The sequence below is a fragment of the Phoxinus phoxinus genome (assembly GCF_949152265.1).
Source record: "Phoxinus phoxinus genome assembly, chromosome: 5".
In the NCBI taxonomy this organism is placed as follows: Eukaryota; Metazoa; Chordata; class Actinopteri; order Cypriniformes; family Leuciscidae; genus Phoxinus; species Phoxinus phoxinus.
The window spans coordinates 352501-379765 of NC_136880.1; the positions used below are offsets into that span (position 1 = coordinate 352501).

The following is a 27265-nucleotide window of genomic DNA, read 5'->3' on the forward strand; positions in this document are numbered from 1 at the left end:
AGTTTTTTGTGGACTTTCTCCTCAAGTTTTTTGCTGAATATCTTTGGAAACATTTTGAAATATTTTTTGTGAAAAGCCCCGTTGGACTGGTTTTGTTTTTGAGGATAACTTTTTGATGATTTTTGCTCCAGCTGTGGATTTCACTGTTGGGTTCACCATCTCCAGTGGCTCAAGGATTGAGAGTCTGAGGCCACATTTACACATAGCCGGGTATTTAGAGAAACGAATATTTCCCCCCCACCGTTTTCAATAATAACATTGTGCACACAACCCGCATAAATACGCCGTAGAGCGCCATCATAACTATGCCAAACCTATGGGCGGCAGTGTAGGGAGAAGGATAAAGCCATGCAAGCCAATCAGAATCCTCAGAATCAACAAGAGAGAACCTAAAACCCCGTTTCTCCCAGTTGACACGACAACATATAACCGGCGTTTTCAGAAATCTCCACTTTGGCCGGAGTTTTTAGAAATAATCGTTTTCTGGGATAAAAACTGCGTTTTCGTGTAAATGACAGGCCAAAACGCAGAGAAATATCTGTGTTTTCCCATCGTGTAAACAGGGCCTGACTCTCACACCAGAGACCCGAGTTCTAGTCCCGGCTCTGACATGATCAGAGCATCACAGGAACTGTACTTCACTCCTTAAGTTCACATGGAGACAAGGCCTTTCTGAGTCACTGTAGTGCCGCAGCTGGGTGTTATGTTTGATGACCAGCCAATACATTCTGTAGTACAGTGATATCTAGTCCTTCTCCTGGAGGGCCACCTTCAGCCGAGTGTAGCTCCAGCCCCTGGACACCCTTGCACTAGTAGGACACCCTTGCACTAGTAGGACACCCTTGCACTAGTAGGACACTGGGAGACTCCCACTCTTGTGGGGCAGACACACTGACTTGTTTATAGCAGCGGTGATGAGGGGCTTTAACTTCAGCTGTGTCTCCACTGAGCTCTGCCAGTGATTTTGGGATGTTCAAGAACAGAAGACTTGAAACTTGAGATCTTGAGATTACCTCTCTGCTTTCAACACAGTCATCAGTTTTTGTCAAAGATCTCTGATCAGAGCATCACAGGAACTGTACTTCATTCCTCAATTTCAAATGGAGACGAGGGCTTTCCGAGCCACTGTAGTGCCGCAGCAGGGCTCAACCACACTTCCAGGTCTTCCAGAATGCCGGGTGTTATGTTTGATGACCAGCCAGTACATTCTGTAGTACAGGGATATCTAGTCCTTCTCCTGGAGGGCCACCTTCAGCCGAGTGTAGCTCCAACCCCAATTAAACATCTGCACCAGCCTATCAAGGTCTTCAGCATCACTACAAACCTGCAGCCCGGCGTGTTGGAGCTAAACTCTGCAGGACGGTGGCTCTCCAGGAGCAAGACTGGACACCCTTGCTTTAGTAGGACACTGGGAGACTCCCACACTTGCGGGACAGACACACTGTTGTGTTTATAGGAGCGGTGATGAGGGGCTATAACTTCAGCTGCATCTCCACTGAGGTCTGCCGTGAGTTTGGGATGGGATGGTCAAGAACAGAAGACTTGAAACTTGAGATTACCTCTCTGTTGTGTGTAATGTTAGTCCGGAGAGACTGTCAAATTGCTGTCAGAAAGGTCCCTTCAGAGCATTCAACTGCAAGTGGAAGCAGTGGTATATGACAACATATAAGATTAAGTCCATGGAGAGCAGTTGGTGAGCACTGCAAATTTCAAGAGGTTTTGTGTTAATGTGACTGAGAAAGACTGTGTAAGAAATTAGATGGTGGTCAGCCATATGAACTAGGATTGTATACACTTCAGCTCTTGCCTGGGTTGTCTCTATCTATCATGGATCCCTCTAATGATCCCCATGATTGGCTTCATCAATCTGTCTCTTCTGTGTTGTGGCTGTCCTTATGTATTATGGCATCCAGGTAATAACTAGATAAAGTGTTTGGGGGGATAAGAGCTCCATTTTCTTTCCTGTTTTATGAGTTGTGGAGAAGTCGGAGAGGGAATGATCTGAACTCAACATCCCAATGTTTAGCATCTTGGCATCTACCACATCCACTTCCATGAAAGGCAGTGGAGCCACAGCTGAAGTGCCCTCACAAGAGCAGCTGGAGTCATGCACCAGCACTAAGTCCTCACTTGTCCCATTGAGGTTTTCAAGGATAATATATGTAGCTAATGCATTAAGGAGCCCAAGGACAGCTGGTCCAGCCGGACGGTTCTGAAACCAAAACCACCCTGCAGAAATGACTGCATTGATTGAGCACCTAGGAAAGGCCCGATTCATAATCAGCCTGGACCAAACTGCAGTTTCTAGTGTCCTATGGTTCAGTTTGCATGGTGAATGGTGAATGATACCTCAAGTCCTCCACCCACCACAGCTTACTTACACAACATATTCATCGGACCATGTTCTGCACCTCCAGTTGACTCACTGGATCACAACTTCCCTACTTCCCTGCTGAACAATCCAGCATGAATTATGTGTTACTCCAGGCTGGTTTATGCTGGCATAGTGCTGGTCTAGCTGGTGGACCAGCATAGTCATGCTGTTCTCAATCAATCCTGAGCTGATCTACCAGAATGCAAAACATACCTTATGCTGGGGACCAGAAATGCTGGATTTTTAGCAGAGTGCTTCCTTTATGGTTGAGGCACAGGCAAAGAAGACCCCAGGGCAACCTTTTTGAGGTTGAACATTGAACATTAAACTGCCATCCATGATTGAGGTATATCAGACTGGGAGCGAGAGTTACCTCCGAGAGCCGCCCTGCCCGGCCTGCAGCCAGGAGCTGTCCACAGGAGGCGGCACCGGGGTGGAGATGGTGGAGGTGGAGATATCCCCGATGATAGCCAGGGCCTCCTTCAGGGCATGGTGTGTGCGCAGCACCTCTTCCCTCCGCTGGACCTGCTCCTGAGACTCATCCATCAAGGCGTTCTGGTCTCCGGCCGAGTACAGCTGGGCCAGAAGGTCTGCGTTGATGAAGTCTTTCACCTGAGGAAGTGGAGCATGATGTTCATTAGGTCATATTATCATGTAAATACAGTACACTCAGGGGTTATGAGGTTATGCTCTTATTCCACGCAGAGGCACAGACATGCAAATGTATCAAGTGCACTTTCCAAGAATGAACTCTTTCTGATTAACTGTACCGGAGCATCAGATGCTTCAATGAAATAAAAGCGAATAGTGAGTTCACAATGTTTCAGTTGGAGCATGTACATGATTGTGTAAATACAGTAACGTTCTTGAGTAGCAGAGGCAAACTTCCCAGGTTTCTGTCCTCTCTCAGATATTGTGTCTTGTATTTGATCTTGTTAACAGTGATGGTTCAAATACTAAACATTTGAATAATCAGTTCTAAAGCAATCAGAAATAAAATCTCTCATGGTGTATCCCGCTTACATTATTGATCATGAGATGCATGATGCTCTTGGGCATGAGGTCCCGGATGCACTTGTTGACGATGGCCATGTAGGAGTCCACCAGGTTGCGGATGGTCTCCACCTTCCTCTCCAGCTGAGGATCCATGGAGAAGTTCTCTGAAGGGCCAGAACTATCACTCTCCACCTGGCAGGAAGAGTCAAGGGACACAAAGTGACCAACGGTTAAGATAAGTGTCAAGGAAGTGTCATGCTTCAGATTTTGAGGCGTATCTCAGTAAGTGATATTAAGTGTGTGCTGATGTCTCAGACATGAGCCGTTACACACCACGGCCCTCTCCGGATAGACTCCGGCCCGCAGGAGCGACGCCCTCCAGCTGTCCACCTCCTCCAGGGTGTCGCAGGCCAGCTCCAAGAAACGACTGTCCTTAAAGACGTTCCTGAGGGAAAACAAGCCATCATTCAAATGAAAACCTCCGCCAGGCTCTTCCAACATTCACCAAAGGGTGAAATGCCGTCCCAAAAGAATAAATATCTGCAGATTAAATCAGCACAGATCACAAAGCATTGTAGAAACTCTTGAAACGCTCTAGAAAACGCTCTACAAAATTTTAAAACTCAAGTCTGAAGCATGACAGCTCTCACTGGGTCTATGGTATGAAGATTAACCCAATCCGGCTTTTGTGTAAGTGTCATCATCATAATAATAACCATAAAGTAAGATTAAAGAAAAAAAAGACTAACTTCCAAATTTCTTGATTCTAAACTGAATGGCCCCCAAGAAAAACAGATCAAAAGTGAAGTTCATTCTACAGTCTGTTCACATCAAGAATGATAACTATAATGACATTAGTGTCCACACAAAATCACAATATCGTTCTGTTTATTATAACAGTTTTGTTGTCTGCCACTTTAAATGCACGAGTTATTTAAAGCAGGATGGATTTTGATTGGCTGTCAATATTTTTATCATTAGCTATATTTCCATCCGGATATTGTTTTATGTGCATTTCGGAATATTGCATAAAAAACGCTGGATGGAAAATCCAAGCTGCACATAAATTCTAAAAATGTGCATAAAAATAAATAAAATGTGCTCAGATACATTGTTACCAGCCAACAGACTAAACAGCAGCATCTGCCTACAATGCAAGATAACATGACTGCATTTATTGCGTTTCAAGTCAAGTCATTTATAGGAAAATTATTATATACAGTGGCTTCTCCTACTTTTCTTAGTGATATTTAGCAACTGTTTATGAGGAAGTGCCAATTTTATTCTCGTTGACTCACTGGATGGAAACAGTGCTTTAATCGCAAACATTTGATGTAATATTCCAATTTTGCACATAAGGTCAGTTTGCATATTTGAATGGAAACGCAGTTATTCATCAGCTGGAAAAAATAATCGTCAAAGTGATTCCAATGATATCGTTCCTTGTATATTGTGTCGTTATTGTTGCTATTTATACTTCGCTATTCTCATTGAATTGGGATGGTTTTTAATCTTAAAAAAATTATTTTTATAGTTATAGTTATCGTCCTTGGTCCAAGTCTTAATTCCAAAACGTTTGTCTCTTGCTGATGGAAATCTGCTGTGGTCTTTGAGAACTAATGACATGAAATTAGTTCATGTCAAACAGCTCTGACCATGCTAAAATTTATTTTAAACAAAAATTAGTTGGTTTTTAAATGGTAAAATCCATTTACCGCTGCTCTGTGTTGAAGATGGAAAACATGTGCTTGCTGGACATGAAGCTCTTCTCCACGTCTCTGACCTTCAGATTGTCCAAGGGCAGCATGTACTTCTTCTCCTTCTCCTGTGGGATGAGCAGCAGTGTTTGGTACGGCACTGCAAACTCACTCATGGTGTCATCACATCTCTTTATAAAACATCAAACAACTACTGCCACAGCTTCTGGGAATGAAAGAACAGCTGTGAAATCTGACTATATAATGCCATGTTGGGAGAGAAATGCAGGTAAATTGGAAAAAAAAGAAAGTTGGAAGGAGAATATTTATTATTTAAAAACAGAATTATTTGTGTTTAAGAAGTTAAACAGTTCAATGACACTCGTTGATTGAACTGTCTGCAAATGTAACTGTCTCAACACTGACTCAACCAATGGCGTGAGTTTGGGGGTGGGGTTATATGTTTGTCTGGCCAATGGCTGACAGGGGGAAGCCAGAGATTATTTTAGCAGTTCTGATTGGTGGAAATAACAAACAGCTTTAATGAGCACAAATGAATGGAGAAGATCTGACTGTTTCAATAGATATGTACAGGTCTACTTTTTCCCATCAGCTCGTGATGCATTGGACGATATGGTTAAATGTCCCTTATCAGGACGAAAGCGCTCACCTCGTCGTCTTTGAACCAGGACAGGCTCTCGGCAGTCAGCACAAACCAGTACTCCTTCGCACCGCCCTTCATGATGCTGATGTTATTGATGGTCAACCAGCCCTTACGGATGACCTGACGGAGGAAACAAGACGCGTCACATCGCGAACTCGGCTACATGCAGAAGCACAACACTGATCAACACACATATGACACTGATCAATGCAAAGTGTGGATGAGTAAAGTCTGTGATCGATGGGAGAAATCAACAAGGTGAGGCGTGTGTAAAAGAAGACGTGTAAAATACTTGTCTGTGACAAGTAATGAAAAACTGCACAAGCTGTAAGTATTGTAGAAATAGAGACCTAGTGTACTATATGAGTGAACAGGGGCCGACAGTCTCGTGTCTGATTCCCGCTGAACGGAGGATTTAATGACACACAGTCACTTGTCTCCACCTACTGGTGTAGTGTGTTACTACAGAAAGCATTCATATTCAAACAAGCATGTTTCAAACACAATACTGACCAGCTCTGGCAGATGTGCAGTGATACGATTAAAGAGCCAAAGCTGTTACTATATGGAGGAATCAACTGGAACGCAGTATCGGCCAATCAGCATCCAGGATTACAGCTGACCGATATATCACTTTCATTACTGTAATTCATTTATTAATTGTAGTTATTTTCAGCAGAGTCTGAGTAAAGGGATTGTAATGAGGTCTCAAGCATGCGTCTGAAGTGTTGAACTCTTGTCTCTGAGACACACGAGACACACGAGACGTCAGTGAACAAGAGCGAGTGCAGTGCTCTGTGTACAACTCCACACATTACAGTACAGTGCATTCAGCAAGTCCTTCACATCCCCATCCATCTACACTCAGTTACACATAATGACCAAATCTATTAAAGAAACGACATATTTCATTGCATAAGTATTCAGACCCTTAGCTGAAGCACCATTGGCAGCGAGTCCAGCCTCAGGCTTCTTGGGTTTGACGCCACAAGCTTTGAACATGTGCTGGTTTTCTTCCCTTCTTCCGGGCTCTGTCCGGTTGGACGACCGTGATTTCCAGATCTCTCCACAGATGTTTGATTAAGACACTCTCGGCTGTACCTTCACAGCCTGGCTCCGCCCTCCTACGTACTTCCGCTCAATATTCATTTTCCTTCAGTACTACGTCTGGGATTGTGGTGTATTCTTGGGTTTTCTCTGGTCAATTTTTTACTGGTCCAATCAGCGAACAGAAGGAGTGGCTGAGAACGATGACGTTGGGATTGTGCGCTAGTTTGAGTCATCATACGTCACGACCAAGCGTTAGCGATTGGTTACGGCAGATCCAGAGTGGCTCTGGGCAGATTCTATAGTTTTAAACTTCAACAGAGTATCCGCCTTCAAGGAAGTTAACGCTTGTCAATGGAGAGAGCCCAGACTCTCTGTACAAATGAAATGTACGAGAGTCTGGTAGAACCAGGCTAGTACCTCCAGGCCTGAATGGGGTTCTGGAGCAGGTTTCAGTAAGGTCTCAGTTTCAGGTCTCTGTGTTTGGCCATGTTTATCTGAGAAACCCCTTCAGGTCTCTGTGTTTGGCCATGTTTATCAGAGAAACCCCCTCAGATCTCTGTGTTTGGCCATGTTTATCTCCTCAATGGTACTGTGCAGGTGATGAGCGGACATGACGTCTGGAGCTGAGGTGTTCATGTGTTCATTTCTCCTTCTGTCAGGTTCTCCACACATGATCTCTGGAGAGACATCAGCTTCTTTATCCCGATCGCTCGGTTCGGCTGGACGTCTGGCTCTAGGAAGAGTCTTCCATTAGGAGGCTCTTGTGAACCTTTAATGCAGATGAAGTGTTTTTCCCCTGATCTGTGCCTCGACTTCATCCACAGTCACAGTCTCTGAGACCTTCAGGCCGTTCCTCTGACCTCTTGCCTTGATGGTTTCTCTGATATGGATGTTTAGCTCTTATCCAGCCAACAATGAAAGTTATTAACAAACGTTCTTCCAGTAACTTTAAAAGAACGTTTGTTCAAATTTATCTGGTCTTTAATAACGTTCCCATATCATTAGAACAAAAACATTATGCATCGTTCATGAAGCGTTTTTTCTGATAGGTCTCAGTTGGGTGTTCGTCTAACATCGAAAGAGAACATTCTAAAGTAACATTCCCATAATGTGTGAAGAATGATATAATGAAATGTTCCTTTAGCGCTCATATAATCAATAAAACACATTTTTAAAACATTTAAAACATTGGATGTTTTGAACATTCAAAAATAATGTTTTCGTAACTTAATGGGAACGTTAGCAAAATGTTCCAAGAACGTATCCTAGTTGTGTGTCTTTCCAAATCATGCCACAACTTTACTCCAATCAGAGTGTAGAAGCTTCTCAAAGATTATCCAGAGCTGAACTTCAAGTGTCACAGCAAAGGGTCTGAATGCAATCTTTCAGTGTTTGCTCTGTTCTTATAGGGTGTAGAGTGTAGATGTGGAAAACATTTCAGAATAAAGCTGCAGTGTGAAGAAATGCAAGACTTTCTGAATACTTTGTGAATCGAGTGTGAGAGAGCCGACAGTAGATGTTCTCTCTGACGCATGCAGTGCTGAACTGAACTACGCTGTGCTGTTCTTCACCTCCAGTGCAGTTATTATTACACACAAGAACCTGATGCTTACAATGATGCCAGAAGCTGGAGGAGACGAGGCCTGAAGAGAGAGACACACACACACACACATGCTCCTTAACCTTGACCTACACGTGGATATTACAGCATCGTCCTGTTCCCTTGCTTACCTCTCATCCCTGCAACTAATCACCAACTTTACCACACTACGCTGAAGGTAAAAAGAGGAACGCCTGCTTGCGTTTTACACATGCTGACACCAGTCAGGCCATCAAACACAGACTCTAATCTCCACTAACATGACAGGAAACTCAATATGTTCTTTTGATTTTAAATCATATTTGATGCTTCAGATGTTCCATTTCTCTGAATATCAGTAATCAGTTCTCTGATTAATCCATTCTGGTGTGAATGGGAACCATAAGAAAAGCCCATTCTTAATTCACTGTAATATAATTATTGTCAATAAGTAACAACAGGCTGTTGAATTCTTGAAAAATAATACACACTCAAAGAGTTACACCTTGTGTGTGTGTAATTTCTCAATAATTCAGCAGCCCGTTGTCAATTATTACACTTGGTACACTTGTACCTCTTGTATATCAAACCAACTGGCTAAAAATAATTGATAATAGAGTCGCTCAGAAAAGTTATTCAGAGAAAAGCTGGTTTGATTTTTTTAATCTAATGCAATGAAATTCAGACATTTTTGTGTCTTAAGTGTCTAAAGATTGTGTTGTAATGGCGTAGGCCTACACTGTGTGTGTGTGTGTGACATCAGGCCTACGCTGTGTGTGTGTACATCAGGTCTACACTGTAAGAGGCAGTACAACATTACTGATACACAGAGCACCACGTCGTGTCAGAGAGAGAGCCATGGGAATGGCAATGTGAAAAATAACACACAGAGGTGACATGTCACTCTAAATTAAAGTAATGAGGAAACATACAGGACTTGAGTGAGATAACACTTTGTGAATGCTGATGTAATGATGCATCAACAATCTCGCATCACAGTCACAGTCTATGAGACAGAGAGCAGAAATAACACAGTCGCTCTTACCTGGAGCTCCTGAGGGAAAAGACAACAGCTCGTCATGCAGGAGCCGCTCGTTCACACAGGAGGGAGGTGAAGAAAACATGACACGTGTTTTTCAGAACATAAACATACAAACTTAAAATGTCCATAACATGATCAAAACCGAAGAACATTTATCCTGCATTGGATAAATGAAGGTAATAGAAGCAGAGCAGAAAGAAAGTCAAAGCACAACAAAAAGCAACAAAAAACTAAACAGCATTAATATCTGGAGTGTCATAAACACAGTTCTGTCATGACAACTCTGAGTGTTTGGGATGGTAATGGTTGATATGGCAGACAATGTTGATATGTTTGGTCTTGGCAAAATAGAACTGCTACACTGCTATTACTCCTGCTGCTGCTGTTATTACTCCTGCTGCTGCTGTTATTACTCCTGCTGCTACTGCTGTTATAACTCCTGCTGCTGCTGTTATAACTCATCCTGCTGCTGCTGTTATTACTCCTGCTGCTACACTGCTATTACTCCTGCTGCTGATGCTGTTATTACTCATCCTGCTGCTGCTGTTATTACTCCTGCTGCTGCTGCTGTTATTACTCATCCTGCTGCTGCTGTTATTACTCATGCTGCTGCTGTTATTACTCCTGCTGCTACACTGCTATTACTCCTGCTGCTGATGCTGTTATTACTCATCCTGCTGCTGCTGTTATTACTCCTCCTGCTGCTGCTGTTATTACTCATGCTGCTGCTGTTATTACTCCTGCTGCTACACTGCTATTACTCCTGCTGCTGATGCTGTTATTACTCATCCTGCTGCTGCTGTTATTACTCCTGCTGCTGCTGCTGTTATTACTCCTCCTGCTGCTGCTGTTATAACTCATCCTGCTGCTGCTGTTATTACTCCTGCTGCTACACTGCTATTACTCCTGCTGCTGATGCTGTTATTACTCATCCTGCTGCTGCTGTTATTACTCCTGCTGCTGCTGCTGTTATTACTCCTCCTGCTGCTGCTGTTATTACTCATGCTGCTGCTGTTATTACTCCTGCTGCTACACTGCTATTACTCCTGCTGCTGATGCTGTTATTACTCATCCTGCTGCTGCTGTTATTACTCCTGCTGCTGCTGCTGTTATTACTCCTCCTGCTGCTGCTGTTATAACTCATCCTGCTGCTGCTGTTATTACTCCTGCTGCTACACTGCTATTACTCCTGCTGCTGATGCTGTTATTACTCATCCTGCTGCTGCTGTTATTACTCCTGCTGCTACTGCTGTTATTACTCCTGCTGCTGATGCTGTTATTACTCCTGCTGCTGATGCTGTTATTACTCATCCTGCTGCTGCTGTTATTACTCCTGCTGCTGCTGCTGTTATTACTCCTCCTGCTGCTGCTGTTATTACTCATGCTGCTGTTATTACTCCTGCTGTTATTACTCCTGCTGCTGCTGTTATTACTCCTGCTGCTGCTGTTATTACTCCTGCTGCTGCTGCTGCTGTTATTACTCCTGCTGCTGCTGCTGTTATTACTCCTGCTGCTGCTGCTGTTATTACTCCTCCTGCTGCTGCTGTTATTACTCATGCTGCTGTTATTACTCCTGCTGCTGCTGTTATTACTCCTGCTGCTGCTGTTATTACTCCTGCTGATGCTGTTATTACTCCTGCTGCTGCTGCTGCTGTTATTACTCCTGCTGCTGCTGCTGTTATTACTCCTGCTGATGCTGCTATTACTCCTGCTGCTGCTGCTGCTGCTGTTATTACTCCTTCTGCTGCTGTTATTACTCCTTCTGCTGCTGTTATTACTCCTTCTGCTGCTGTTATTACTCCTGCTGATGCTGTTATTACTCCTGCTGATGCTGTTATTACTCCTGCTGCTGCTGCTGCTGTTATTACTCCTGCTGATGCTGTTATTACTCATTCTGCTGCTGTTATTACTCCTTCTGCTGCTGTTATTACTCCTGCTGCTGCTGTTATTACTCCTGCTGCTGTTGTTATTACTCCTGCTGCTGCTGTTATTACTCCTGCTGCTATTGTTATTACTCCTGCTGCTGCTGTTATTACTCCTGCTGCTGTTGTTATTACTCCTGCTGCTGCTGTTATTACTCCTGCTGCTGTTGTTATTACTCCTGCTGCTGCTGTTATTACTCCTTCTGCTGCTTTTATTACTCCTGCTGATGCTGTTATTACTCCTGCTGCTGCTGCTGTTATTACTCCTGCTGCTGCTGTTATTACTCCTTCTGCTGCTGTTATTACTCCTTCTGCTGCTGTTATTACTCCTTCTGCTGCTGTTATTACTCCTGCTGCTGCTGTTATTACTCCTGCTGCTGTTGTTATTACTCCTGCTGCTGCTGTTATTACTCCTGCTGCTATTGTTATTACTCCTGCTGCTGCTGTTATTACTCCTGCTGCTGCTGTTATTTCTCCTGCTGCTGCTGTTATTACTCCTGCTGCTGCTACTGTTATTACTCCTGCTGCTGCTGTTATTACTCCTGCTGCTGCTGTTATTACTCCTGCTGCTGCTGTTATTACTCCTGCTGCTGCTGCTGTTATTACTCCTGCTGCTGCTGCTGTTATTACTCCTGCTCCTCCTGTTGCTGTTATTACTCCTGCTGCTGCTGTTATTACTGTTGCTGCTGTTATTACTCCTGCTGCTGCTGTTATTACTCCTGCTGTTATTACTTCTGCTGCTGCTGCTGTTATTACTCCTGCTGTTATTACTTCTTCTGCTGCTGCTGTTATTGCTGCTGCTGCAGTTATTACTCCTGCTGCTGCTGTTATTACTTTTGCTGCTGCTGCTGTTATTACTCCTGCTGTTATTACTGATGCTGCAGTTATTACTCCTGCTGTTATTACTTCTGCTGCTGCTGCTGTTATTGCTGCTGCTGTTGTTATTACTGCTGTTGCTGCTGTTATTACTGCTGCTGCTGCTGCTGTTATAACTCCTCCTGCTGCTGATGTTATTACTGCTGCTGCTGCTGCTGCTGTTATCACTCCTGATGTTATTACTCCTGCTGCTGCTGTTATTACTCCTGCTGCCGCTGTTATTACTTCTGCTGCTGCTGCTGCTAATGTTATTGCTGCTGCTGCAGTTATTACTCCTGATGCTACTGTTAGTACTCCTGCTGATGCTGTTATTACTCCTGCTGACGCTGTTATTACTGTTATTACTCATGCTGCTGCTGTTATTACTCATGCTGCTGCTGCTGCTGTTATTACTCCTGCTGCTGCTGCTGTTATTACTCCTGCTGCTGCTGCTGCTGCTGTTATTACTCCTGCTGCTGCTGCTGTTATTACTCCTGCTGCTGCTGTTATTGCTGCTACTGCGGTTATTGCTGTTGCTGTTATTACTACTGTTGCTGCTGTTATTACTCCTGCTGATGCTGTTATCACTCCTGCTGATGCTGTAATCACTCCTGCTGCTGCTGTTATTACTCCTGCTGCTGCTGTTATTACTCCTGCTGATGCTGTTATTACTCATGCTGATGCTGTTATTACTCCTGCTGATGCTGTTATTACTCCTTCAGTTATTACTCCTGCTGATGCTGTTATTACTCCTGCTGCTGCTGTTATTACTCATGTTGCTGCTGTTATTACTCCTGCTGCTGCTGTTATTGCTGCTGCTGTTATTACTCCTTCTGCTGTTATTACTCATGCTGCTGCTGTTATTACTCATGCTGCTGCTGTTATTACTCATGCTGCTGCTGTTATTACTCCTGCGGATGCTGTTATTACTCCTGCGGATGCTGTTATTACTCCTGCGGATGCTGTTATTACTCCTGCTGCTGCTGCTGCTGTTATTACTCATAATGCTGCTGTTATTACTCCTGCGGATGCTGTAATTACTCCTGCTGCTGCTGCTGTTATTACTCATAATGCTGCCGTTATTACTCCTGCTGATGCTGTTATTACTACTGTTGCAGCTGTTATTACTCCTGCTGATGCTGTTATTACTCCTGCTGATGCTGTTATTACTCCTGCTGATGCTGTTATTACTCCTGATGCTGTTATTACTCCTACTGATGCTATTATTGCTGCTGTTATTACTCCGGCTGCTGCTATTACTCCTGCTACTATTACTCCTGCTGTTATTGCTGCTACTGCGGTTATTGCTGCTACTGTGGTTATTTCTGCTGCTGTTATTGCTGCTACTGATGTTATTACTCCTGCGGTTATTGCTGCTGCTGTTATTGCTCCTGTTGCTGCTGTTATTGCTGCTGATGCTGTTATTACTCCTGCTGATGCTGTTATTACTCATGTTGCTGTTATTACTCCTGCTGATGCTGTTATTACTCCTGTTGCTGTTATTGCTGCTGCTATTACTCCTGTTGCTGCTGTTATTGCTGCTGATGCTGTTCCTGTTGCTGCTGTTATTGCAGCTGCGGTTATTGTTGCTACTGATGTTTTTACTCCTGCGGTTATATCGCTGCTGCTGTTATTGCTGCTGCTGTTATTACTCTTGCTGCTGCTGTTATTGCTGCTGCTGCGGTTATTGCTGCTACTGATGTTATTGCAGCTGTGGTCATTGCTGCTGCTGATATTATGGCTGCTGCTGCTGTTATTGCTGCTGCTGTTATTATGACTGTTGCTGCTGTTATTGCTAATGCTGTTATTACTCCTGCTGCTGCTTTTATTGCTGCTGTAATTACTCCAGCTGCTGCTGTTATTGCTGCAGTTATTACTCCTGCTGCTGCTGTTTTTCACTCCTGCTGCTGCTGTTATTGCTGCTACTACTGTTAATCCTGCTGCCATTATTACTTCTTCTGCTGCTGTTATTGCTGATGCGCTGCTGTTATTGCTGCTGCTGCTACTGCTGTTATTACTCCTGCTGCTGATGTTATTGCTGCTGCTGCTACTCCTGCTGCTGCTGTTATTACTCCTGCTGCTGCTGTTATTGCTGCAGTTATTACTCCTGCTGCTGCTGTTTTTCACTCCTGCTGCTGCTGTTATTGCTGTTGCTGCGGTTAATCCTGCTGCCATTATTACTTCTTCTGCTGCTGTTATTGCTGATGCGCTGCTGTTATTGCTGCTGCTGCTACTGCTGTTATTACTCCTGCTGCTGATGTTATTGTTGCTGCTGCTACTCCTGCTGCTGCTGTTATTACTCCTGCTGCTGCTGTTATTGCTGTTGCTGCTGTTATTACTCATGTTATTGCTGCTGTTTTTACTCCTGCTGCTACTGCTGTTTTTACTCCTGCTGCTACTGCTGTTATTATTCCTGCTGTTATTGCAGCTGCGGTTATTGTTGCTACTGATGTTTTTACTCCTGCGGTTATATCGCTGCTGCTGTTATTGCTGCTGCTGTTATTACTCTTGCTGGTGCTGCGGTTATTGCTGCTACTGATGTTATTGCAGCTGCGGTTATTGCTGCTGCTGATATTATGGCTGCTGCTGCTGTTATTATGGCTGTTGCTGCTGTTATTGTTGCTGTTATTACTCCTGCTGCTGCTTTTATTGCTGCTGCTATTACTCCTGCTGCTGCTGTTATTGCTGTAGCAGTTATTACTCCTGCTGCTGCTGTTTTTCACTCCTGCTGCTGCTGTTATTGCTGCTACTGCTGTTATTGCTGTTGTTATTGCTGCTGCTGTTATTACTCCTGCTGTTATTGCTGCTGTTATAATTCATGCTGCTTTTGTTATTGCTGCTACTGCTGTTATTGCTGTTGCTGCTGTTATTGCTGCTGCCATTATTACTTCTGCTGCTGTTATTGCTGATGCGCTGCTGTTATTGCTGCTGCTGCTACTGCTGTTATTACTCCTGCTGCTGCTGCTACTCCTGCTGCTGCTGTTATTACTCCTGCTGCTGCTGTTATTGCTGCTGCTACTGCTGTTATTACTCCTTCTGATGCTGTTATTACTCCTGCTGTTATTACTCCTGCTGATGCTACTGTTATTACTCCTGCTGCTGCTGTTATTACTCATGTTGCTGCTGTTATTGCAGTTGCGGTTATTGCTGCTACTGATGTTATTACTCCTGCGGTTATTGCTGCTGCTTTTATTACTCCTGCTGCTGCTTTTATTGCTGCTGTTATTACTCCTGCTGCTGCTGTTATTGCTGCTACTACTGTTATTGCTGTTGCTGCTGTTATTGCTGATGTTATTACTCATGCTGCTGCTGTTATTGCTTCTACTGCTGTTATTGCTGTTGCTGCTGTTATTGCTGCTGCTGTTATTACTCCTGCTGCTAATGCTGTTATTGCTGCTGCTGTTATTACTCATGCTGCTGCTGTTATTGCTGTTATTGCTGTTGCTGCTGTTATTGCTGCTGCTGTTATTACTCATGCTGCTGCTGTTTTTGCTGCTACTTCTGTTATTGCTGCTGTTATTACTAATGTTATTGCTGCTGTTATTACTCCTGCTGCTACTGCTGTTATTACTCCTGCTATTATTGCTGCTGCTGTTATTACTCCTGCTGCTGCTGTTATTGCTGCTACTGCTGTTATTGCTGTTGTTATTGCTGCTACTGTTTTTGCTGCTACTACTGTTATTGCTGCTGTTATTACTCATGTTATTGCTGCTGTTATTGCTGCTGTTATTACTCCTGCTGCTGCTCCTACTGCTGTTATTACTCCTGCTGTTATTGCTGCTGCTGTTATTGCTGCTACTGCTGTTGCTGCTGTTATTGCTGCTGCTGCTGTTATTGCTGCTACTGCTGTTGCTGCTGTTTTGCTGCTGTTATTACTCATGCTACTGCTGTTATTACTCCTGCTGCTGCTGTTATTGCTGCTGCTACCGCTGTTATTACTCCGGCTGCTTCTGCTTTTATTGCTGCTGCTGCTGTTTTTGCTGCTGCTGCTACTACTGTTATTGCTGCTGCTGGTGCTGTTATTGCTGCTGTTGTTATTGCTGATGCTGCTTTCATTGCTATTGCTGCTGTATTTGCTGCTGCTGCTATTATTGCTGCTGCGTCTTATTTCTGCTGGTTCTGTTATTGCTGCTACTGCTGTTGTTTATTTCTGCTGCTGCTAATGTTATTGCTGCTACTGCGGTTATTACTGCTACTGCTGTTATTGCTGCTGCTGATATTATTTCTGTTGCTGCTGTTATTACTCCTGATGATGCTGTTATTGCTGCTGCTGTTATTACTCTTGCTGCTGCTGTTATTGCTGCTGCTGCTGCGGTTATTGCTGCTACTGATGTTATTGCAGCTGTGGTTATTGCTGCTGCTGATATTATGGCTGCTGCTGCTGTTATTGCTGCTGCTGTTATTATGACTGTTGCTGCTGTTATTGCTGCTGCTGTTATTACTCCTGCTGCTGCTGTTATTGCTGCAGTTTTTACTCCTGCTGCTGCTGTTTTTCACTCCTGCTGCTGCTGTTATTGCTGCTGCTGTTATTACTCCTGCTGCTGCTGTTATTGCTGCAGTTATTACTCCTGCTGCTGCTGTTTTTCACTCCTGCTGCTGCTGTTTTTCACTCCTGCTGCTGCTGTTATTGCTGCTGCTGCTGTTATTGCTGCTGCTGTTATTGCTGCTGCTGTTATTGCTGCTGCTGTTATTGCTGCTGCTGTTATTACTCCTGCTGTTATTGCTGCTGTTATAATTCATGCTGCTTTTGTTATTGCTGCTACTGCTGTTATTGCTGTTGCTGCTGTTAATGCTGCTGCCATTATTACTTCTGCTGCTGTTATTGCTGATGCGCTGCTGTTATTGCTGCTGTTGCTACTGCTGTTATTACTCCTGCTGCTGATGTTATTGCTGCTGCTGCTACTCCTGCTGCTGCTGTTATTACTCCTGCTGCTGCTGTTATTACTCCTTCTGATGCTGTTATTACTCCTGCTGTTATTACTCCTGCTGATGCTACTGTTATTACTCCTGCTGCTGCTGTTATTACTCATGTTGCTGCTGTTATTGCAGTTGCGGTTATTGCTGCTACTGATGTTATTACTCCTGCGGTTATTGCTGCTGCTTTTATTACTCCTGCTGCTGCTGTTATTGCTGATGTTATTACTCCTGCTGCTGCTGTTATTGCTGCTACTACTGTTATTGCTGTTGCTGCTGTTATTGCTGCTGCTGTTATTGCTGATGTTATTACTCCTGCTGCTGCTGTTATTGCTGCTACTACTGTTATTGCTGTTGCTGCTGTTATTGCTGCTGCTGTTATTGCTGATGTTATTACTCATGCTGCTGCTGTTATTGCTTCTACTGCTGTTATTGCTGTTGCTGCTGTTATTGCTGCTGCTGTTATTACTCATGCTGCTGCTGTTATTGCTGCTGCTGCTGCTGTTTTTGCTGCTGTTATTACTCCTGCTGCTAATGCTGTTATTGCTGCTGCTGTTATTACTCATGCTGCTGCTGTTATTTCTGTTGCTGCTGTTATTGCTGCTGCTGTTATTACTCATGCTGCTGCTGTTTTTGCTGCTACTTCTGTTATTGCTGCTGTTATTACTAATGTTATTGCTGCTGTTATTACTCCTGCTGCTACTGCTGTTATTACTCCTGCTGTTATTGCTGCTGCTGTTATTACTCCTGCTGCTGCTGTTATTGCTGCTACTGCTGTTATTGCTGTTGTTATTGCTGCTGCTGTTTTTGCTGCTACTACTGTTATTGCTGCTGTTATTACTCATGTTATTGCTGCTGTTATTGCTGCTGTTATTACTCCTGCTTAGGGTTGCCACCCGTCCCTTAAAATACGGAATCGTCCCGTATTTACAAGTAAGATGATGCGTCCCGTATCAAATCAATAAGGGACGCGATTTGTCCCGTATTTTACATTAGGCCCACATAGTTGAATAAAAACATAAGGATTTTGCAGTATGGATAATACTAATAGCAAATACAAAGAAATCAATTTCTTAGTAGAGAAGCTCATTGCGTGATTGCATTTTAGCGTCTTTGTTTCTATAGCGACTGAGTCTCGTGAACATGCGCTGTAAACCTGCACGTTTTTTAACCCCTTGTAGCCGCTGTTCGGGTCTTTTCGACCCCAAATGACGTTTGCTGAAATAAATAAAACATTATATTTGTCCAAATGATGTGAGACTTTGCACGGTTGACAACACTTTCTACATCTACAAAAAAAATTAAATAAATTTGAATAATATCTGTTTTTTATGTTAGTGTGGGGGGAAAAAGTCACACTTGTGTTGTTTCAACAAAATGTCATTTTGAAACATAATGTTTTTTTTTTTTAGGATTTATAGTTTTAGGATGATTTATTATATTTTTTTTACTTTAGGCTATATAAAGACATATTTTTTAAACAAAAACAGTAAAAAAAAAAAAAGTTAAATTCACTTTATAAAAGACCCACATTTCTAACGTTCATGGATATAGATAATTTGACATGGTTTAGTGTAAGATTTTTGCCCATTTTTTGGAAAATGCTGTTTTAAAAGTAAAGAAATCATCACTTTAGTAGATGGCTGCAGAGCTACACCATTTGCTATTTGACTAAAATACATATTTTTAATAGCTTTTAGTTGGATCTACATATTATGAAATCACAATTATAACAATAAAAATGACAAATAAAGTTGAGCATTTGGGGGGGGGGGGTGAATGGGTGTCCCTTATTTTGCCACACTGAAGGTGGCAACCCTACTCCTGCTGCTGCTCCTACTGCTGTTATTACTCCTGCTGTTATTGCTGCTGCTGTTATTGCTGCTAATGCTGTTGCTGCTGTTATTGCTGCTGCTTCTGTTATTGCTGCTACTGCTGTTGCTGCTGTTTTGCTGCTGTTATTACTCATGCTACTGCTGTTATTGCTGCTGCTACCGCTGTTATTACTCCGGCTGCTTCTGCTTTTATTGCTGCTGCTGCTGTTTTTGCTGCTGCTGCTACTACAGTTATTGCTGCTGCTGGTGCTGTTATTGCTGCTGTTGTTATTGCTGATGCTGCTTTCATTGCTATTGCTGCTGTTATTACTCCTGATGATGCTGTTATTGCTGCTGCTGTTATTACTCTTGCTGCTGCTGTTATTGCTGCTGCTGCGGTTATTGCTGCTACTGATGTTATTGCAGCTGCTGTTATTGCTGCTGCTGATATTATTTCTGTTGCTGCTGTTATTACTCCTGATGATGCTGTTATTGCTGCTGCTGTTATTACTCTTGCTGCTGCTGTTATTGCTGCTGCTGCGGTTATTGCTGCTACTGATGTTATTGCAGCTGTGGTTATTGCTGCTGCTGATATTATGGCTGCTGCTGCTGTTATTGCTGCTGCTGTTATTATGACTGTTTCTGCTGTTATTGCTGCTGCTGTTATTACTCCTGCTGCTGCTGTTATTGCTGCAGTTATTACTCCTGCTGCTGCTGTTTTTCACTCCTGCTGCTGCTGTTATTGCTGTTATTGCTGCTGCTGTTATTGCTGCTGCTGCTACTCCTGCTGCTGCTGTTATTACTCCTGCTGCTGCTGTTATTGCTGTTGCTGCTGTTATTACTCATGTTATTGCTGCTGTTATTACTCCTGCTGCTACTGCTGTTTTTACTCCTGCTGCTACTGCTGTTATTATTCCTGCTGTTATTGCAGCTGCGGTTATTGTTGCTACTGATGTTTTTACTCCTGCGGTTATATCGCTGCTGCTGTTATTGCTGCTGCTGTTATTGGTTATTGGTAATTAATTATCAATTATCGCCCCTCAAGAACAACTACAGCGCTTTACAACTATAGGACAGGAAGAGCTAAATAAACTTATCACTGCATCTAAAACAACAACATGTTTATTAGATCCAATACCCACTAAACTACTGAAAGAAGTGTTACCTGTAGTGGAAGAGCCTCTTCTCAATATTATTAACTCGTCTCTATCTTTAGGACATGTTCCAAAAACATTCAAGCTGGCAGTTATAAAACCTCTTATTAAGAAACCACAATTAGATCCAAATAACCTAGCAAATTACAGACCCATTTGAAATCTTCCATTTATGTCTAAAATACTAGAAAAAGTTGTGTCCGCTCAACTGTGCTCTTTCTTGCAAGAAAACGATATCTATGAAAAGTTTCAGTCAGGATTCAGGCCACATCATAGCACAGAAACTGCACTCGTTAAAATTACAAATGATTTACTTTTAGCTTCTGACCAAGGCTGTATCTCAATACTAGTTTTACTCGATCTTAGTGCTGCGTTTGACACTATAGATCATAAAATACTCTTAGATCGACTTCAAAATTACACTGGTGTTCAGGGACAGGCATTAAGCTGGTTTAGATCGTACCTATCAGACCGTTACCATTTTGTCCATTTAAATGGGGAAAAATCAAAGATAACGTCAGTAAATTATGGAGTGCCGCAGGGATCTGTATTAGGCCCTCTGCTATTCTCAATTTATATGCTGCCACTTGGTAATATTATAAGAAAACATGGAATAAGTTTCCACTGTTATGCTGATGACACTCAATTATATATTTCATCAAGACCAGATGATAACACTAAATTATCTAAAATGACAGAGTGTGTTAAAGATATAAAATATTGGATGACGTGTATTTTCTTCTATTAAATTCAGATAAAACGGAGGTATTACTGATTGGTCCAAAAAACTGCCCACAAAACCTCTTACAATACAACCTTAATCTAGATGGACGTCCTGTTACTTTATCCTCTACAGTAAAAGACCTGGGTGTTATACTAGACCGCAACTTGTCTTTTGAAAATCATATTTCAAATGTCACAAGAACAGCCTTTTTCCACCTTAGAAACATTGCTAAGCTACGTAATATGCTATCAGTTTCTGATGCAGAAAAGTTAGTTCATGCATTCATGACCTCGAGACTAGATTACTGTAATGCTTTATTAGCTGGTTGTCCTGCATCCTCCGAAACAAGCTACAGTTAGTCCAAAATGCAGCTGCTAGAGTTCTTACTAGGTCAAGAAAATATGATCATATAACACCAATTTTATCATCTCTACACTGGTTACCTATTAAGTTCCGTATCAATTACAAAGTATTGTTACTGACCTATAAAGCCCTAAATGGTTTAGCTCCTGTGTATTTAAGAGATCTTCTATCGCCATATAATCCATCGCGCTCTTTAAGATCGCTAAATTCGAGGCTTCTGGTCGTACCTAGGATAACTAAGTCCACAAAAGGAGGGAGGGCGTTTTCACATCTAGCTCCTAAACTCTGGAATAGCCTTCCTGATATTGTCCGAGGCTCAGACTCGCTCTCCCAGTTTAAAACTAGATTAAAGACACATCTCTTTAGCCAAGCATTCACATGATGCATCTCATACCTTTTATACTACAGTTAAATCAGATCAAATACATTCACATTATGAACAGCAGCTACGCTAATTATTTCCCATCTGCCTTTTTTGTTGTTATCTCGGGACGCCTGTTCGTCAGCTCCAGTTATGTATGCAGACTCCTGCTGCTGCTGCTGCTACTGCTGTTATTACTCCTGCTGTTATTGCTGCTGCTGTTATTGCTGCTGCTGCTGTTGCTGCTGTTATGGCTGCTGCTGCTGTTATTGCTGCTACTGCTGTTGCTGCTGTTTTGCTGCTGTTATTACTCATGCTGCTGCTGTTTTTGCTGCTACTTCTGTTATTGCTGCTGTTATTACTCATGTTATTGCTGCTGTTATTACTCCTGCTGCTACTGCTGTTATTGCTGCTGCTGTTATTACTCCTGCTGCTGCTGTTATTGCTGCTACTGCTGTTATTGCTGTTGTTATTGCTGCTGTTGTTTTTGCTGCTACTACTGTTATTGCTGCTGTTATTACTCATGTTATTGCTGCTGTTATTGCTGCTGTTATTACTCCTGCTGCTGCTGCTACTGCTGTTATTACTCCTGCTGTTATTGCTGCTGCTGTTATTGCTGCTACTGCTGTTGCTGCTGTTATTGCTGCTGCTGCTGTTATTGCTGCTACTGCTGTTGCTGCTGTTTTGCTGCTGTTATTACTCATGCTACTGTTGTTATTACTCCTGCTGCTGCTGTTATTGCTGCTGCTATCGCTGTTATTACTCCGGCTGCTGCTGCTTTTATTGCTGCTGCTGCTGCCGCTGTTTTTGCTGCTGCTGCTACTACTACTGTTATTGCTGCTGCTGGTGCTGTTATTGCTGCTATTATTATTGCTGATGCTGCTTTCATTGCTATTGCTGCTGTATTTGCTGCTGCTGCTATTATTGCTGCTGCTGCTGTTTTTGCTGCTACTACTGTTATTGCTGCTGTTATTACTCATGTTATTGCTGCTGTTATTGCTGCTGTTATTACTCCTGTTGCTGCTGCTACTGCTGTTATTACTCCTGCTGTTATTGCTGCTGCTGTTATTGCTGCTACTGCTGTTGCTGCTGTTTTGCTGCTGTTATTACTCATGCTACTGCTGTTATTACTCATGCTACTGTTGTTATTACTCCTGCTGCTGCTGCTTTTATTGCTGCTGCTGTTTTTGCTGCTGCTGCTGCTACTACTGTTAATGCTGCTGCTGGTGCTGTTATTGCTGATGCTGCTTTCATTGCTATTGCTACTGTATTTGCTGCTGCTGCTATTATTGCTGCTGCGTCTGTTATTGCTGCTGGTTCTGTTATTGCTGCTACTGCTGTTGTTTATTTCTGCTGCTGCTAATGTTATTGCTGCTATTGCGGTTATTGCTGCTACTGCGGTTATTACTGCTGCTGCTGTTATTGCTGCTGTTGCTGCTGTTTTTGCTGCTGATGATATTATTGATGTTTCTGCTGTTATTACTCCTGATGATGCTGTTATTGCTGCTGCTGCTACTGCTGTTATTGCTGCTGCTGTTATTGCTGCTGCTTCTGTTATTGCTGCTGCTGTTATTGCTGCTGCTTCTGTTATTGCTGCTGCTGTTATTGCTGCTATTGATGTTATTGCTGTTGCTGCTGTTTTTGCTGCTGCTGATATTATTGATGTTGCTGCTCTTATTACTCCTGATGATGCTGTTTTTGCTGCTGCTGATATTATTGATGTTGCTGCTCTTATTACTCCTGATTATGCTGTTATTGCTGCTGCTACTTCTGTTATTATTGCTGCTGCTTCTGTTATTGCTGCTGCTGTGTATTATTGCTGCTGCTAATGTTATTACTGCTACTGCGGTTATTCCTGCTGCTTTTGTTTTTGCGGCTTCTGTTATTGCTGCTGCTGTTGTTTATTTCTGCTGCTGCTGTTCTTATTGCTGCTGCTGCTAATGTTATTGCTGCTACTGCGGTTATTACTGCTGCTGCTGTTATTGCTGTTGCTGCTGTTTTTGCTGCTGCTGATATTATTTATGGTGCTGCTGTTATTACTCCTGATGATGCTGTTATTGCTGCTACTGTGGTTATTACTGCTGCTGTTGTTATTGCTGCTGCTGCTGCAGAACAAGTACAGGACTTGCTACTCCCAATACATACACAACACGCTGCTGTGAGCAAGTAAGACATACTGCTGCTGTACAATATAGCATATATTATTTACCCATAGCATTACCAGTAGCTACTGATACAGTAGGAGCCAATCAGCTGTGCTCTATAGAGAATGATGTGATTTCAAGCAGAATGAGTTAAGGGCCTGTCAGCCTGCGCCCGCTAGAGTTTCACGACAGAACTTTGTATATGGCCTTCACAAATGCACATTTTGGACATACTGACCTGGTTTCCAGCAGAACTCTTCTTGTTTGCTTGGTTACTTCGCTGCTGAGCACTGATTGAGAGAGAGAGAAAGCAATGGTGAATATGACACACAGATGAAACATTTCATATCTAATATGTATGTTTATGCAATCCAAACTTGTCTAAGCATGTGCTCAGGCAAACATTTCCTAGTGTTGTACATACTTCGCAAAGCCAATGAAGTCCTCGTGGTTGGTGTTAATGTACGCGAGCTGAACGTCAATAAGCAGCAAAACCTGCAGAGACATATAGATGCACATACAGTGTGTGCACACAAACAGTACAGAACCATAATCTCATTACAGAGCCGTAATCTCATTATATGCCCTGCGTTCACAGATATCCAGGCATATCGTACCTGCTCTTTGGCTTGGCTCTCTCTGTCACGGATATGAGTTGTGACAATCCGCTCTGTTTCCTCTCGCAGGGTTGGGAAAGAATCCAGCTGAACATGCAGAAAATAAAAAATACAATATTAAAAATCTGACCCATAGTTTTATGATTAGTGGCTGCATGTCATACTACTAAACTACACTGCAACAGTGTTACCAAACAGCTAACATGGGTTTGCTTGAAAAACACACCATCAGTGGAGGGCTGGCTCTGCACAAGTTTACTGTATGACTTCAAATATAGTGCATGATAATTATATGGACTACTGTGATGATAAAGTCAAGACCCCAATATACAAAGAAAAATATACTTCTAGAACTTGTGTGGTGTTATTTTGAACAAAATCAGGCCAAAACGAAGTTCATTTGACATTTGTTTCTGGAGTTTGAAACAGCTTCCGGAAAAGTTTGCTCCGGCTGGTAAACACCTTCAAACTCGCATTGGTCAGTGGCGATGATGTAATAGGTGGGTGTGGCTATGAGGCTCTGCCTTCTTTGAGGTGTGAATCTTCTCTGGTTCATTTCTTCTGTTCAGTCGATCGAGGTCAGACTACTCGGAATTAGAGTAGAAACTGAAGTTGAAACTAATTGAAGGCGACATGATTGATCTGAAATGCCCATGTTGTGCTAGAATTTAGTTGACGAGGATGACATTTGTGCCTTCGCTTTATTACAGGTGAAGATCAGCATGAAGATCAGCATGAATATCACACCTGAACCAGCTAACCAAGGTGTTCGGTGACTTGAAAACAACAGCATTTCTTGACTTGACAACAACTTGTCTTGTGGAGCAGGTTTGGAAAAGAAGTCAGCAGATGTTCAGGAGCAGAGTTAGAAACCCCTGCTCTAAACACAATCCCAAGCACTATATTCTGTCCTATAACAGTATAACAGTCAGGCTGTTCAGTTCACTCACTGTCCCCTATTCCACACTCTTGGGTCACAGTTTTAAGTCAGGGGATCCCCCACTCTTGGGTTCTGTAGAGTGAGTTCAGCCTCCCCTTCTCACTGTGCTGCAGCAATCCCTGCTGACAAATCTAGTGTTGCTGTTCATCAGCATGCTTTATAAGCTGGTCCCAGCATGGGAAGTGGGAGAGCCTGTGGACCAGCTACACCAGCTGTTTTTCTTTAGAACAACATAACTATCCTGGTTCACCAGGTAGACTAGCACTATATCTGCCCTAACCAGAATAAACCAGCTGGTTTATGCAGGGATTTCTACTCTTGGAGTCTTGGGGTCTCTCAAAATCACTGCACTTCAAATAATACGGAGATGATGCTGCCAGTTGTTCCCAAATGGATCATTTGGATGTTAAAGCATGGTATTCAGTTGCATTGTCATCCACTTGTGTCCAACGGAGTTCTCCCCTTGGTGGTTTGATTTTTTTGTATCTAAGAAAGACAGCGAGTTGCACGCAATTTTGGACGTGAGACAGTTGATTTTCACTATTATGAAATGGTGTCTCTGAGAACAATATCCCAGTGTTACGTAGCCAGCCGGGCTGAGCGGACTGCCGTCAACCGGTTGTGGAGAATTCAACATGCTGATGCCCTGGAGCCTCAGACGGGCTTGTGCTGCGTCATGCACTTTGTGAAAGAATCTGAAAGCTTAAATGGAAAGACTGCCTTGCCCCTGAAGGCCAATGTCATAATTATTCTGTGCCCCTGCACAATCTGAATATGAAAATATGCCTCCTTCAGGCATCTATCTGATCTGTCGTCAGATCGTCTAGCGTCAGTATTCAGTTTTCTAAAGGATTTTTGGTCTGAGAGCCGACCTTGGTGTAGTCTCCGTGCAAATATCAACAGATTTGGGAAGTTTCAGGAGGCTAGAAGTGGACTAGTTTGATTTAGCAAGACAATTCACAGCCTCATTGGTTTTTCCTTTCTCTCCTGTCTCTTCTGGTGAACGAGTGGGTTTCTTCCAGTCAAGCTGCTTCACAATTTCCATTTTTGGGTTCCATGGAAGAACATTTTACTGACATTGGGGTGAGCAAATAAAGATTTCAGTTTATTACTTGAATGTGTTGAACTACACTGGCGGTTCCTCACTGAGCGATATGAACAATGAAGAATGATGAAGAAAAGTGAGGTTATTTCTGAGAGCAGCATTTGAGATACACACACTTCACTCATTGGACGGCATTTAAACAGCAACATTAGTGCACACATCCTCCTTCTGGCTGCTGTATACTAGAGCTCCTTCTATATCAGTCACAGTTCAGGATAGGTCTGGTCCTGGATGCTGATTGGTCAGTACGGCGGTACAGATGTGTTATATTCAGTAGCAGCCGTGACTTGTTTACCTTATTGGAGCACTGACGGACTGTGTTGATCAGCTCCTGAACCACCAGGTCAATACATTTAATACACGGCTGCTTTATCTTCACAACCTGCTTCTTCACAATCGCCTCAAAGGCCATGTCTGGAGTGAACAATCCCGTCCTGCGTCACAAACAAACACAATTATGCTCAAGTTCCCCCATCAGCACTGCAAAAAACACCAGGGGCCTCACTTATAATACACATCTGATCATAAAATCCATGGATCTACAATAAAAGTGAGTAACTAAAGAGGATGTGTGACGGGTCATGCACTCTCAATCAACATATGTCCGAGTAAAACAAACTCTCACCTGATGCCATGAATGTTCTTGATGGCGTAGCTGATTTCACGACGCATTTCCTTCTCATCGCACTCCATCTGCGTCACAAAACACAAGAAAACTTTGGATAAAGAAGTAAGAAAATATGAAATCGTAATGTGTAGAGTGTGTGTGCTGACACCTGCCTTGACCAGCTCAAAGGGGAAGCGCTCGTGGAAGATGCGGTTGATCTTGGCTCCACCCGACAGCTCAACGGTGTCCACCTGATCACCAGAGCCTTCGATGCGCTTCTCAAAGTCCACCGAGAACTGCTGAACCATCCTGTCACAAACATAAACGGACATCTGCGACTTCT

The 27265-nt window shown here is 43.0% G+C and overlaps 1 protein-coding gene across 2 annotated transcripts in view; it reads right to left on the reverse strand.

Moving 5' to 3' along the window:
• Nucleotides 1-27265, reverse strand: part of dnm3b (dynamin 3b) — a 57185-nt gene that overhangs the window by 5234 nt on the left and 24686 nt on the right. Inside the window, exons 9-20 of one of the 2 annotated variants that reach the window (XM_079613536.1) lie at nt 27096-27231; nt 26941-27008; nt 26611-26749; nt 24271-24357; nt 24078-24148; nt 23892-23943; nt 9406-9414; nt 5738-5851; nt 5086-5195; nt 3704-3815; nt 3398-3562; nt 2748-2986 (exon numbers count right to left, since the gene is read on the reverse strand). In XM_079613536.1, the coding sequence (XP_079469662.1) occupies nt 2748-2986; nt 3398-3562; nt 3704-3815; nt 5086-5195; nt 5738-5851; nt 9406-9414; nt 23892-23943; nt 24078-24148; nt 24271-24357; nt 26611-26749; nt 26941-27008; nt 27096-27231 (1302 nt within the window). The remainder of the gene's footprint in view (nt 1-2747; nt 2987-3397; nt 3563-3703; nt 3816-5085; nt 5196-5737; nt 5852-9405; nt 9415-23891; nt 23944-24077; nt 24149-24270; nt 24358-26610; nt 26750-26940; nt 27009-27095; nt 27232-27265) is intronic. The other variant, XM_079613537.1, reaches the window with a different exon arrangement.